Source organism: Pararge aegeria, chromosome 5 (genome assembly GCF_905163445.1).
Source record: "Pararge aegeria chromosome 5, ilParAegt1.1, whole genome shotgun sequence".
Classification (NCBI taxonomy): domain Eukaryota; kingdom Metazoa; phylum Arthropoda; class Insecta; order Lepidoptera; family Nymphalidae; genus Pararge; species Pararge aegeria.
In genome coordinates, this window is record NC_053184.1 from 10,570,242 (window position 1) to 10,585,577 (window position 15,336).

Here is a 15,336-nt window from a genome sequence, read left to right on the forward strand (position 1 = left end):
CTGAGGTATTCATTATATTATTAAAGTAAACAGTACTCTGGGGCTAATATTACAGTGTTTTTAGTTATTCAATTTAACTTACAGCGTTAAATGGGTTCAATCTATCAGTGGTGTGCATAGAGGGTATGCACAGGGTATGCAGATGATATAAAATGAAGAAAACCTCCATTACGAGACATAAATACTTAAGGCAGTGGCGTGCACTTCCTTTATGCACAAAAGCACTGCATACCCAAATTATTTTATTTAGCTCGTATTGAAGGGATTTTTTTTCATTTCATGCTATGTATCTGTCTTATGCATACCCTGGCCGAATACCCCGTGCACGCCACTACAATCAATGATTCGTTCGAACAAACAAAAATTGAAACTCTTCAGTATTATGATGACTAGACTATAGATTGGAATGTAGTACTCGGTTTTAAAACATAAGTACCAACCAGTTTTTTTTTTACTCCTTTACTAGCTATCCAAACTGCCTTCACGGCTAGCATAGCCAGGAGATAAAAAACAATCCCCAATTTTATCTCCTGACAAAGGATCCAATTTACGTGTCCACCTGCCAAAGTACGGTAACAGGGAAAGGGAGAAGTTTACCCTCTTCTATAAACATACATTATATTAATTAGATATTATTTTCACACATACGCCAATGCTTGGAGATAACATAATACTGTGAGAGAATATAAAATGTTGTCCTTTCCCGGGGAGATAAAATGTCTCCGGCCGATTTAAGCCGTGCAGGTGGCCAATGATTATGCAGTCTAAGATTGTGGCGGGCCAACCAGTTGGGGGGTAATGCCTAATGGCAGTTATATTAAAAATCCATACTCTTAATCGGTTTCTACGCGACATAGCACCTGGAAGCTATATCGCTTTGCGGCACGTCTTGTCGCTAGGGTAGTAACTAGCCACGGCCAAAGCCCCCCACACGACCAGACCAGAGAAAAATGAGAAATTATAAATTCCGAAATTTCCCTCGAATCCGGGACCTCCACCTACAAGATCAAAGTGCTCACTACTGCACGAGTGAGGTCTTCGATAGAAGTAGTGATAGGTACACTTCTAGCGAATTAATTTATTGACTTTATAGTAGTTGTTAATATGTGTTAGCATTGTTCCCCCTCATCGAGACACTCATCTTGCGCATTGGAGTAGGCAGGTTTCGCGGTGACGCTGGGTGACGTGGCCGCTCCGGTCGAGGAGGGAGGCGGGAGTCCGTGCTCGCCCGCGCACGGAACTCATCACCTCCTTCTGAATGCCCCGACGAAGACGTTGAATCGCTTCGAACCATGCTAACCTCGCCTTCTTCATACAATTCAACTTCTGTAAATCGACGATCTGAAAGAATTTAGTTATTTATAAAAGGTAAAAAAATTGGCTTTAAAAATTAGTTTTATAAAACCTCTCTCCTTGAATCAAAAGTAAGTAAGACGAAGTAGAGGTCAAACTCAAGGGTAGGTATATATTTTTTTAACTCTAAATTGCTTAGCGGGGCACGTCTTTGTCAGTAACTAACTAGAGCCAAAACAAAATAATAGATGGACAGAAAATTCTTGTCCTTGTTACTTAAAAAGCAAACGAAATAAAAACCATGAGTAACACAAATTTGCCCTAATATTAGGGGGCTACCTACGCTTAATTAGGTTACCATTAGAAACAATCACCAACCTTTAGGGAACTCATAAAGTCCTATAAATGATAAAACATGGGAATAGATGGCCAACGTATTAAATAGCGAGTGCCGTTCCATCCCAACATTGAATGAAAAATTTGGTAAGTGTGTTAAAAGATAAAACGCAGAGAACAATTAAAATTAAGAAAAATTATGCTTTGGTAGTCCTCTAACTTTCGGCACAGCCGAATATGCATTCCGTACCAAAGTGTCGGATCGACACAGTTAAGCAATTTAGTTAATATTTTTAGATCAGTATGATTATATACTAAACAATAATTAAAAGATTATTTACTGTATCGATAGTTTAGTTTTAAAGGCAACGCATATTAATCACTTGGAACGGTGTTATTTAAGCTTTCAATTTACTCCCATTTATTTTGTCACCAAGTCAAGTCTAATTATGCGAGGGAGTGCGTCAGAGCGTATGTATGAAGGAAATAAACAACTTTCCGCTCTGTTTGTTACAATAATTAATGTGAATAATGTACCTAACGAAAAAGCTCTGCGCCTGAATTACGCCTCTTATTATACCTCTACGCTTTGGAATATTCCATATAAATATTGAGACCATTGAGGCCCAAACACGCTATATCTAATGTAAGTTTTTGAGGGGTTGGATATCCTGCAGACAAATTGATGCAGCGCCATCAATTCGACGCGCTGTCAACAATATCAGGGTGCAATACAATAATGCTTATCGTATCTTGATGAAGTTGCCAAGGTACTGCAGCGCGTCGGACATGTTCGCTAGGGCTAGAGTACCGGATTTCTTTGCGATCATGAGATCACGAATCGCAACTTGGAGTCGTTTGCGAGCCTCTGATAATGAAATCCTAAGCACATTGGCAGAGGGTCTGGACTGCTCGATTTTCAAGCACTGGCTTTCGGTGCACCATGAGGCCGAATAGAAAATAAAGTGTAGTGATTTTGTAAAGGGTAATAAACTATGACGCTTGCTATTAGAAAAAGTAATTATTATGACAGACGTGCGTTTACTATATTTTTATTGTTACTTATTATTATTATTATTTTTTTATATAATTTTTCTTTTTATATTTTAATAACTAGGTTTATACCTTCAAAAAAGATTATTATTATTTCGTCAATTTGTCTGGTTCTCACGGTTACAATGTCTTAGCAATACCACCGAAGTAATACTAGGTACCTAAACCACTGTATCTAGCAATGGCATAAGGCTCCTAACAGACAAGACCGGAGAAATTGGTAAATTATAAATTGCTTAATTTCGCCAGGAATCTAGACCGGGACCTGCACTTGTAAGACCGCTCATCACTGCGCCATCCAGATCGATTGATTCTGTAGGAAACAATGTTGAGAAACCGGCATTGAAATTCACTGGGTAACACAATTTGTTTTGAAGTCTTGTGCACTTTCAAATACGCTGTACATAATAGACTACGAGGCCTAATATACATAAATGGTTTTATATAATGTAAGTATGAAATTAATTATTTATTTGTTCCATTACAAATTCCTGTCATCCTTAAGCAAAATTTTATAATACACAGAAATTTTATACTGCTTACTGACTGCCTAGCCGGAGGTAGTTAAAGGGTAATTACCCTTCAAGTGTTACCGCCTACCGCCTATTTATATAATACTAACCCACCAGTTATAAAATAACAAAACATTTAAAAGGCTTTGGCGTCTCCCTGCATCTCTAGTTCCGGCCTGCTAAGTACGGAGTCAAGTCAAGGATGAAAAGAAGAAGAAGAAGAAGGAGTGTCCCTGGAAACAGCGACTTGTTCAATGTTATCTTTCAACCTAGTGGGGATCTACTAATTGACACTGTATTTTCCGGTGCGGAGTTGCAACTTCAAAACTACGTGTATATATGTACTACACCTGTTGTGACTCAGCTTTGCATCGCGTTTAGCTACTTCGGTAATTCTAATTGTTCTACGGACCACCTCAATTTTTTGATTTTATTTGAGTATATAATTTAAATTGAACTATTAAAATATCACTTGCTTTAATGGTAAAGGAAAACATCATGGGGAAACTTCCGTGCAGGAGAGTCTCCGTAATGATTTCAAAGGTGTGTGTAGTCTATCAATCCGCACATGGCCAGCGTGTTGGACTACGGCTTAAACCCTTCTTATTCTGAGAGGAGACTCGTGCTCTTTGACTGAGGGCTGGCAATGGGTTGAGAATGATTAAGATAATCATTTAATGAAACACTAAGAAAAAAATTAAAATTATATCAAGCAATGTGTCATCTCTTGTCTCAAAATGTCTCATTGCTACTTCCAAATATCTCGGTAACGTGACACGTACTATCTTAATATATATAAATCTCCTGTCACGATGTTTGTCCGCGATAGACTCCTAAACTACCGTCAGAAGTCTGGTCCAACTTAAGAGATAGGATAGCTTAAATCTTTAATTATAGTCGCAATTTTATTTTATTGCAAATTATTTGTCTATAATTAATTGACAGTCACATGTTATACATATATATATATATATACTACTATACTCATTAAAGGCTTAGCGATACTGAATACTTTAAAAACAAAATCAAACGCAGACGAAGTCGCGGGCAACAGCTAGTGTTATATATATTTTTTTGTCCAAATGCCCTCTACCCATACATACCATTCTCATCAAAATGGTGGTGGGTCGTCATGCCAGCTTCCATACAAAATGGACCCTTTGATAATGATTTCATCCAAAAGTAGAATTTTCAATTTATAGTTTACAAAAAACTTACAGAACGTAGGAACATTTGCAACGGGGTCCGGGGCGGTGGTGTCGGATACGGTTCTCGCGAGTGGTCGGTCTAAAGACGGAAGCAGTTCCGGGTCGGTTCGCCCGCCACATCGTGCCCACTTGCTGCCCACTCGCCAGAAACGACGTGCATCACGGAACACACTGCATACCTGGAGTAAGAGTAAAAAGTTGACTTGTTTTGATCAATGGCATGTTTTGTTTATTTTTATTAACTAAGTTTTGATTTATTATTAACTAGCGTTCATCGTCCGCGGCTATTACGGTTTCTAAAAATCCCGTAAGAACTGTTTGTTTTCCTGGGATACCTATAAAGCCTATGCTACTCTCCGTCCGTAAAATAAGGACAACAAACACAATTTCGCATTTATAAATTAAGTTAGGATCGAATATACGAGAATTGCATCGGTAAATATGGGGAAGTAAAGCTCATACAAAATTAAACTAATATACTTGGACTTAGTTTTCAATGAGTACTATCCTAACTGAGATCAAAGATTATGTTAGAATTGTGTTTCAGTGCTTCAGAAATCTAAAGAATCCCTTATCAATCGACACACGAAAACATATGGTAAATTAGCAGCATGAAAAGGATCATGACCAGAAATATCCACAACTCGCAGAAGTTAAATTGCGTAACTTAATGGCTTCGTGCTAAAAGTTTGTTCATTATAATGCCTGCCAATTCATGTTTCGGCACTTGTTGTTAGAGAACTTTGATACTTAAACCATTAAAATTATTTTCGCTCTTATTGAAATTAAACTATGAGTAGGTTTTTGCATAGTTTCAGCAACGTGTTTGAATAGCCACCGATTATGTGGATTGTTATATATTTTTTATAAATCAGTGAGGTACCAGGTAAGTAAGGTATGTAATAGTTTACTATTTTATCGGTGATAGCCCAGTGGGGTTCGCTGGTGGCAGCTGACGAGTAATAATCTCTAACAACAATAATAATTACCAGATCTTCATAAATTGTTTTCCAAAATCAAACTAGTAATACAGATTTTCGGTGAAAGAAATTTTTTTTTTTTTTTTTTTTTTTAATTTATTTATCAAATAAAGCAATTACAATAAAATGGTTAGTATAAAAACACCTTTGGTTTGGTTTGGTTTAGGTATGGCGGAGTTATGAAGTAAAATCTACAAAAAACCCTATTTTTTTCGAGATTTTTTATTTTAATCCCAATTGAATTCAAATCCGTTCAGTAGTTCTTGCGTGATGTGCGAACAAACCAACAGACATACAGACAAACAGATGAACAGACAAAATTACAAAAATTGCTTTTTTATGTCCCATTGCTTATTTCTATGGTCTCACATTTATCTATTTGCGAAAATCTTGAATGTACAGACACGGCTAGTCTACGATTTTATTATATGAATCAGTTACATTTTATTAGACCCGAATCTTTAGAAGTACCTACTACTATTTTAAAGTGTTAGTAAATTGTAACCTAAAAAGGGTAAGGGAAAAAAGTTATACTAATTCTACTGATTTCATTTTAAGAACAACGCGTTTACATATCTCTTATACTTATTTAAAAATGAAAGATCTGTTTTTGTACGTCTTCCATACTTATTTTTTGACAAAATATAACCGTTCAAATTGAATAATCATGTTATACGGCACCCGTAGTCATATTGTTGAAGCTTATCACTCAGACAAGAAATATTATTATGTAAATAACAAATTTCCATCGGTCCCTTTCTATTGTGCTATTTAAATGTAAATTTGTGGTTCGTGATAGACATGATCAATCAAGATTCTCAAATTTACACAAGTGAATAATTTCTGGAAACACTCCTTTACAACATAACTTCTGCATAGAGCCTTGCATATGAAAAATGATAAGTTATTTTTGCAGTTAGAAACAAACACCGTGTGCTCAACCGCATCTGGGCTGAATATGGTCTCTAAATACCTGCCCTTCTATAAGTTCGTAGGAAATTTTGTGATGATTCTTCGGATGCCTTTTCTGTGACGTCTGGCGTTTATTAGTCTTTATTATACTTATGTATTAACAAGCCAATAAAGGAAATGGTCTAGACCCACAAATAAATTAGATCTATTGCACAAATAATTAGACCCTTGCAAATCGATTTCCGCAGATTAACATCAAATTCCGCCTAATCCAGACCCCACAATATCACGATACAACAAGTCTTGTCGCAACAAGTGCGACAACGTCGCACTAGTCGCACATACTATTTTGTATTACTCATGCGGGGAAAGTTTTTAAACTAATTTTAATTTAATTACAATTTTCTGTATTAAATTAAACTGTCAGACGCGTCAACCTCAATTCAGTTTTAATATGTCGATTGTGTTTTTTTTTGTTATAATTTTTTTTATTTTAGACAAATAAACTTGTCGCACTCAAATTTTAAAATGGGCAAACGGTTCTTTTTCAACCGCAACAGATACTACTTTCCCGCATGAGTAATACAAAATTTATTATGACATGAAATCGGTGTCCTTTAACACCTGTTAGAAAACATTTTGAGCTTAATTGATATTATATTTCTTATTGCCGATGCCGAGAGGCTGTTATTGAAGTTAGTTGAGTGTTCGAACTTCAAAAGTTATAGGTAGTTACTCGTCTGGCGATTGTGTAAGGTTTTTATTGATCGTCATTATATACTTGACAAGTTTAATTGCTTTATGACACATAACATAAAGCTCACATTCCAATACTTTAATTTCAGTCGAGCTAGTATTGAGTAGATAAGGAGTGCGAAGCCAATAAGCTGTCAAAAACCCCGAAATTTTCTTACAAAACGCCCTACTCATTCAGGATCTATTACAGTTTACGAATAGCGGCAATTTTTGAATTTAAATTAATTATTTTTAGCTAACCTGAAGATTAGAACAGCGCAAGGTATTTTCCGGTCTGTATATCACTTCCGGTCACAGACCTCCTCCCTTACAGAAGAGGAGGGTCTGGGTAGGGTTATCATCCGTACCACGATATAATATCTCTACCCGTTGGCCGTTACTCGTTATTTTCTCTCTAGTGATAGACTACCCGTTACTCGTATTTTCTCGCTAGTGATAGACGAGATAATGGGTAGAGATAATTTTCTCGGGGTGCGCATGCTAGCTTTACAGCGCAGAGCATTAAATAAATTAGTCTGATAGTGATGATGATTAAATGATTCCTTACTTGATCAATGCTCTCCCGGACAGATATCTCGTGAAAGCACACACAACCAATCTCCTTGCTCCGTCGTTGCCCTTCGTCGGTGCTTACCATCCGATCGCCGGCCTGGTCCACTTTGTTACCGACAAGTACTACGGGTGTCTCCATGCAGTCCTGGAAATTATTAAAGGACAATTATTGTAGGTAAAATGATTGCTTTTGCAAGCTTTGATGAATGCATACAAGTGTGCGTGAGTGAGCGGAACGATGTGCACGTGGTTTAAACCATAACCAGGCAGCGGGCTCTTAGGCAGTTAATAAGACATAGCAGTGCTATTATACTAAAAACTTACTCAGTTACATTGTTTGATTTTAAATAAATATAAAAATTGACGACTCGAACCGGGTTCTGAGTGAAAAGTTCCAAAAACAAGATTTTGTGCGGTAAATGACTCTACAAAATGACAGGTTTTATGGCCCTACAAAATTTCACAGCAATTTAAATATAAAAACCATTCTCATTCTATTAGTGTCCCAGTGCTGGGCAAAGCTTCCTATAAAAACCCGCTAGGTTAACTGATTAAATTATTATTGTATATTGAATAATAACCGATAATGGCAGGTACTTAGCATTCGTACTGAGGGAGACAATGTCAATTTCCTAACTCCAGCTGAGAATTTTGTGATGGAATTTTCAATACATATACAATTTTCGGCCTGACCCGCAAAATGAACCAAGAACTCTTAAATCTTGATCCCAAGTAGAACATGCTACTCGTACCAACGATACTGTTATCATCTTAGATAACGTTTTGATTTGTACCAATTTCTATAAATAATACCTAATATATATAATACGCTTATGAGCTAAAATGCACTGACCTTCGTAGAGGAAGTGAGTCTACGTCGCCTTTTATTATAATTGATGAGAAATTTCAACCGATGGCACTCGTCAAAGGAACACTTGTCCGTCACGGAATACATCAAGATGAATGCTTCGGCCCATTTTATGTTACTTTCCAAATTGGCGTATTCGCTCTCCTGAAATGAGTTATCGGTAAAATAAATATTGGTACTATTGGAAGACGGAAAAGTCTTAGGTTAAAAAAATTAGTTTATTGGAGAGTATTAGATTGTAGGCAAATTCGTTTCTACCATTTCAATTATTTAATATTTTACTATCTGAGTTTACTCAGAGAGTAATATTAAATCAATGGTTAAACTGTCTGTAAAATAAAATTTTAGAGCTAAAATATGAATACGAAAATTATATAAAAATATTATTTCGATTGGGATTAAATGTTTTATTTGTCTTTTTATTTAAATTCGACATGTTCGTAAATAGCTCTTTTTGTCTTCATTTTTTACGCCTGAATTTCGATATAATTTGACAAGGGACATCCTCGAACCTTTTTCTGTTCACGAAAATTAAAGAATTCTTACAGGTATTTTTTGAAATCTTCAAATGTCAAAAAATAAAAGAACTTAGATGTTAAAGTCTTAAGTACTTTCATAAATTAAAACGTTTAATTCTAACGTACCGTATAATGAACCCCTAGCAAAATCCGAATTTGCTGCTTGATATTATTTGAAACCATACGTATTAAGGTGTCAGATGAATGGGACTTTTATACACAATTGCCCATCTGAAGTGCCAATTGCCCCACGAATGTGAATAGCACATTTTTCATAAAGGAAATTACTGGAGTAAAATATTACGAACGTAGCATCCATACCTAGTCATATTATAAATGGGAAAGTCTTTACTTGTTTGCTTTCTACCTATTTTCGGCTCATCAACTGTATCTACCGATCTTGATAGACTTTATCATTTATAGCTTGCATCCCAGGACCTGAAAATTTGTTTATCCCGGAAAATCACCCACTTAACGTTCCTGTGTGTATAGGTATATGTGTATATATATACCTATACACACAGGCGTAGTAGTATATATATATACATATCTACAGCCATATAAAATAGTCATGTCAGTATGCTTACATTCGGATCTCCAGCCGAATCAAGTATTTCAAAATAGACTGTTTCGTTGTCTATAATGGTTTGGTAGGCATAAATCTTTTCTAAGCTGGAGTCGTATTCACCTATGAAGCGTCTCGTAATGAATCTTACCACCAATGCTGAAAAGTAAGAACACTTCGTTTATTTATACTTACAGTGTTAGAACAACGGAATAAACTGTCTGAACTTTTAGCCGTAGAAACAACATGGAAAGTGAACCCATAGTAAAATTATTAAGAAGTTAAAAATTAAAGAAACACGCAGGGTGATTACGTATCTCACGACGGGCTTGCGAAATGCGTAAATATTGCTGTGGAACGTCACTTTTTGTGTGAACTATATTTTATTTGGATGCAAGAGTGACGTTTGATAATAGTAGGATATAAACGTAAATATTGTATATTTTCTACCTAAGTAGTATTTATAAAGAACGAGATCTAACTTTATCGCATATGGAGCATATCATACATAAACATTATTTTAGATACTCGATTTATAGGCACCAGTGACTGTAGGTAATATTTTACATCGTAAAACTCGAGGGGCACTAAAATATATTAATAGCAAATGAAGATATCAAAAGCTTCAGGTCAAGGGCTTAATTAAACATACTTAAACTTAGTACCTATGCATAACTGAAGTCAAAGTTAAAGTTGCATTATGCGTTAACCGAATGAAACGCACTTTTCAGTACTGAAAATTCATGCAGCATATGTAGCATCGCAGCGTTTCGGCGCTTTAGATGTGGCTTTATCTTCTCTTGCGGCTTTTTTTTTTAAGTTGTAGCTATGTGCGATAAACTTATATGTTTAAGAAGATGCCTATTCTTAATTTCTCATTTAAGAAGTCCATATCTGTATAGGTATATTCATCACATCCTAATAGAAATGGGATATGACAAATACACAATACTAAAACCAATATTTAAATGAAAAAAAATTGTTAAAATCATCCGTAATTATGGATTATAATGTAAAACAAAAAATATTCACGGTGAATTAATAACCTCTGTGAAAGCGGTTGTAAAAGAAAAAAAGTAAAATATTGGACCCTTGCGATTCGTTCCCTTCCCAGTTTCCGCCCTTCATTAAACAAAAGTGATCGTTTCGCACCCATATTCTATAGATTGGAGGAGAAATAAAAAAAATAATGATAAAGAGTGAGTAATAACGTAAATACTTCGAAGGAAGTGTTTGCATTATATTCCGTAAAGTCCTGAATACGTGAAAATAACATTTGCTTTGTATTCTGAGCATAGTCATAGACATTTATAATTTGTAAAATAATATAACAAGTAAGTATCTTACCTGATTTTCCAACTCCAGATTGCCCTAATACCATAACTTTAAAAGGTTTAGGCTTTGGGTAGAGCACGAGCTTAGCCAAAGAGGATTTTGGCGAAGGCGTTGTAGCGCTCATCGTCACGATTGTTGCCATCTAAAATAGATTGAAATCCTTGGTGATTTCATGCTTCATTTAATTTTTTCATTTCATTTAATTTTTTCATTTCGTTTTAGATTTTATTTAGTTTTAAATAGTTTATTTTAGGTTATATTTATACTTTAAAGAAACAATATTACTAGAAATAAATGGATTTCATGCTTTAAAATTGATTAGACATCGGTAGTGATAGGCGCTTATTTTTTAGGTACTTTCTAACTCTTCACGAACTAGTCTTGGAATCCATCCATCCACAAGTCCATGCAACAGGGTCGAAATAACGACAAATCCAAAAATATGATCGTGGTATGTACCCGTTGAACTATATTTAAGAAATGTTACCAAAAAGTTAATTTATTTATATTTTGTAGAAAAACTTAATTTATTTGTGAGCTTGCATGGGTGAAGTAATACTGCCGAGAGCTCTACGTAAAACCGATGCCTCTGCAGATCAAACAAGAAAACATACCCAGGAACGGAATAAAACTTACTTTTTTGTCATCATGCGATTTAATTTAGCATCTTATCTAGTTTTTAAAACTGAATTATTTGCTCGAGATACAGATTTATAAAGGACTAGATTGTTTAGTTACTTCGTAGTAGCATAGTTTTTACAATTGCAGTTTACTGAAATTCTTTTGAGTTAATTCTGTTTGAAAACTCGTTACGTCTATGTAACTCCCGTATTTAAGCAGTTTTATTTTACGCGCAATCCGGTGTCCATAAAGACGTTTTTTTACGATCGTGTTTTTCATCACCGGGTACGGATCTCTTGGTGGTAAACTTTATTTATAGAAATTTAACTATACAGTAGTGTTTTAAATATTTTATACGTAATTCCGATAAAATTCCAATGATTCTAGTATTTCCTCCAAAGTGCAAAGAATTTAAAAACTTCATACAACTATAGATTATATCCGCAAGCTGGTACTAGAAGGATTTTCAGGAAGTGCGTGAACTAATTTCGGCACCTCGTCGCTATGCCACCTACCTTAAAATAACAATCATCTCTAAGGCTTAAAGTAAGGTCGGTACTTTTTAACAAACACGTATTAATAATTGAGACGCCCGAAAAATTGTTTAATATGGAATGTACCAAGGTAAGTACTTACAATATAAAACATATTAGATGAAAACCTAAAACAGCCTGTTCTTTTTTTCTTCTTAACGTAACAGAACGCGAAAAAGTTTGGATCCCGTAGACGCAACAAAGAAACCTTTTTGTTGATTTTCCCGTACCCAAATCATTAGTTTTCTATTACTAAACAAAGATTTGTAGATTTTGACAGGCTTTAGAATACGGGCTTTTCCGCGCTCACTTTCCTATAGGTACTTTCCGCATAGGTACTGTGTAAATTGTGCCATTCAAAATCTTTCCAAGCCCTAAACACTTGTATGAGTATTGTACTGTCAAGTTGAGGTTATGTTTTTTTTCTTTTCGAACACGTCATAAATTCCGTTTAGGTATCCGTTTCAATCTGTATCCTGAGTTATTTCAAGGACCTAACTTCAGAACTGATAACGAACAATAATTACTAGAAATCGATACGTTTGAAACGTTAAACTTATATAATTATCATTTATTGAAATATCAGTACCTACCTATAAAGCATTAAAAAGGAAACGTTACATGAAGTGGAAGTAGGATGGTTGCCCTAAGAGGTAGGTATCCTAAAACTTCTCCATTCACCAACCACAGCCGTCTCTTCTTAACTAAAGTTCTCCAAAGGTGTCTTTTATACTCACAATAGGATATAAATAGGATATCCTTCCTACCTAAAACCTGAACATAACATCTATTAATATAAGAAGCGTATCTACGTTTAAATTCTAAAACTCTATAGCTTTGTACTAGAATTCAAAAGCAAGTTTTTGACAATAGTAAAGTCTTCTTTAGGTGTAACGTTTTAAAATATATATTTTCAATTATCTGTTGTTTGAAATTCAGGGGATTTGTTTCAATAGAACGGTAAAATATGATTGTTTTTAAAGCAAATAGGGTCAAGTTGTAGAAATAAACGATTGTTCGCTTTGAAACATCTGTATTCATGACATAAAGTACATATTATAACCACATATCTGTATTCATGAATCACATCACTGATGCCCTGTCTCGTTGGTCTAGTGAGTGGCCCGGGTCGCGAGTTCTTGGGTTCGATTCCCAAGTCGGGCTTTAAATTGTTAGGTACCGATCGAGGTTAATTTCATTACAAATTATCAGTACCAGGCCGTAGTCGGGAAATTAGCGATGTCGACCACCGTGCCTCAGAGAGCACGTTATGCTGTCAGTGCCGGATATTGCCACTACCATGTGACTATTATCGTTAAAGCCCACTATTCTGCATCAGTGTAGCTCTGAGGGATGAGGCCTGCTCAGTCGTGCGTTAATAGGCTGACGATGAAAATGCTATTATTGACTAATTCCAGATAAGGTTTTTAGTAGACAAGAATTATTTTGATACATCTACTTACGCAGTTTCACATGATTGTAAAACAGTAGGTATAAGCCGATTGCATAAACTAATAATAGCTGTAGATAGATACCTATCCGGTTTGGAGTTTGACTCACTGATCCACATTTAATAAGGCACATTCCTACATAAGCATATGGAAAGTAATTCTACGCATTTTCATAATCATTACTGTACAAGGTTTACATGATTAGATAGCACTTGACTGCGATATCACTCGATGGTAAGTGACGGTACTGTCGAGAGATGGAAGAGCTAACCTGGAAAAAATATGGCAGGTTATTAAACCCACAATATCTTGAGAGAGCGGTTTATTGAACTCATCATTTACGTGCTATAATCGGGGCATAGTTCCGGGACGCTACCAAGCCGCATACGCAAAATGTGGAGACAGTCCCTATACGCTGCTCCAAAGTCCAATGCCGATATTACCATATATGATAATAGCTAGGATGGTTGCCATAACGTGCTCTGTGAGGCACGGATGTGAATAACACCTATTTCCCAATGACCGCACTGGTACCTACCTACTTAGAAAATTTTACGAAAAAACTTCAATATAGCCTAATAATTTAACACAACACGACAAAAACCCAAAGACCATGTGCTCTGTAGTCCAAGGTGCTAACAACTTGACCAAAGAGTTCATTAAATGAAAATTTAAATGCTCTTATATAAAAAAGGGTTACTCAGGAAAAGAAATACTTGAATATATAAGCGCTACGTAATAAAATACTATCTACATAATTTTAAAACAAGTAAGTAAAACAAAAGTTTTAATATATTGTATTGTTTATATGCTAACCTCTGACCAACGAGTTCATAAAATTGCCTACGTAAAGTTGCATTAATGATATTTTAAACGTTATACTTACCTACTACAGTCATACACCTAAACTTAATTGGTATTAATTTCCATTTTCCAGGTCCACTACTCTAGAGTAAGTAAATAAAGCAAAAGTTTTATCATATTGTATTCATCATATTGTATCATTGTTTTATTCTATATGTCTATAAAATCTGATCACAATTATTTATAGCGTGATATTAACAGCACCAACTTTTTATATACTCAGTAAAATATTATATGAAACGAAGTGCGTAGGTTGTTGATAAATACTTGGAAGTCGCGAGTTCGCAGTTCGCACGCGAGTATTCAGTTTGAGGAACCAGCGGCAACTGCGGTTTGTACGTCGTGAAACTCGTGAAGGCTTTATACAAATCTTCGTAATTTATCACCTAATAATATAACTTATGTTTTGTTTTTATGTGGACTTAGGTTGGTACCCTAATTTTTAGGAGCCTGAGGATTACTATTGGTTGCATGCGACTTCATCCACATATAATTTATAAAAATATAGTCTTTGTGAGACAAAATATTACTCTTTATGAAAATAAGCTGATATTAACAATCGACCGGAAACTGACATACATTAGTGATATCTGCATATCGTTTGCGAAAGGTGCAGAGCTCCTTTGTGGGGTTGAGTATACGCTTTTATAACAAGATTCCTAAGGTAATTCAGGACCTACCAACGCATATATTTAAAAAATGTTAAAAATACATGTAATACAGCGAGGTTACTATACATTTGATGAATTTCCTAATGACAAGGTTGATTGGAAGAAGCCAGCTTCGCTCTCGCAAGATAGAAAAATGATAGTAAATGTTGATGTTGGAAAAGAGCAACTACTGAGTTTCTTGCCGGCTCTTCTCGGTAGAATCTGCTTTCCGAATCGGCGGTAGAGTCACTAAAAAGGACATACTTGATATTTCAAAAGTGTTTATAAAGTAGGCCAACTTGCAATAAATGAATTTTAAATTTTTGATT

General features: G+C 35.3%; 1 protein-coding gene across 1 annotated transcript; it reads right to left on the minus strand.

Moving 5' to 3' along the window:
• Window positions 1-974: 974 nt before the first annotated feature.
• LOC120623845 (ras-related and estrogen-regulated growth inhibitor) lies at window positions 975-14,664 on the minus strand. The gene is made up of 7 exons (XM_039890110.1): window positions 14,380-14,664; window positions 10,901-11,030; window positions 9,576-9,712; window positions 8,456-8,614; window positions 7,598-7,747; window positions 4,413-4,581; window positions 975-1,341 (listed from the first exon to the last, which is right to left on the minus strand). The coding sequence occupies exons 2-7, from the start codon at window positions 11,028-11,030 to the stop codon at window positions 1,100-1,102; spliced, it is 987 nt and encodes a 328-aa protein (XP_039746044.1). The 5' UTR covers window positions 14,380-14,664; the 3' UTR covers window positions 975-1,099.
• Window positions 14,665-15,336: the final 672 nt, after the last annotated feature.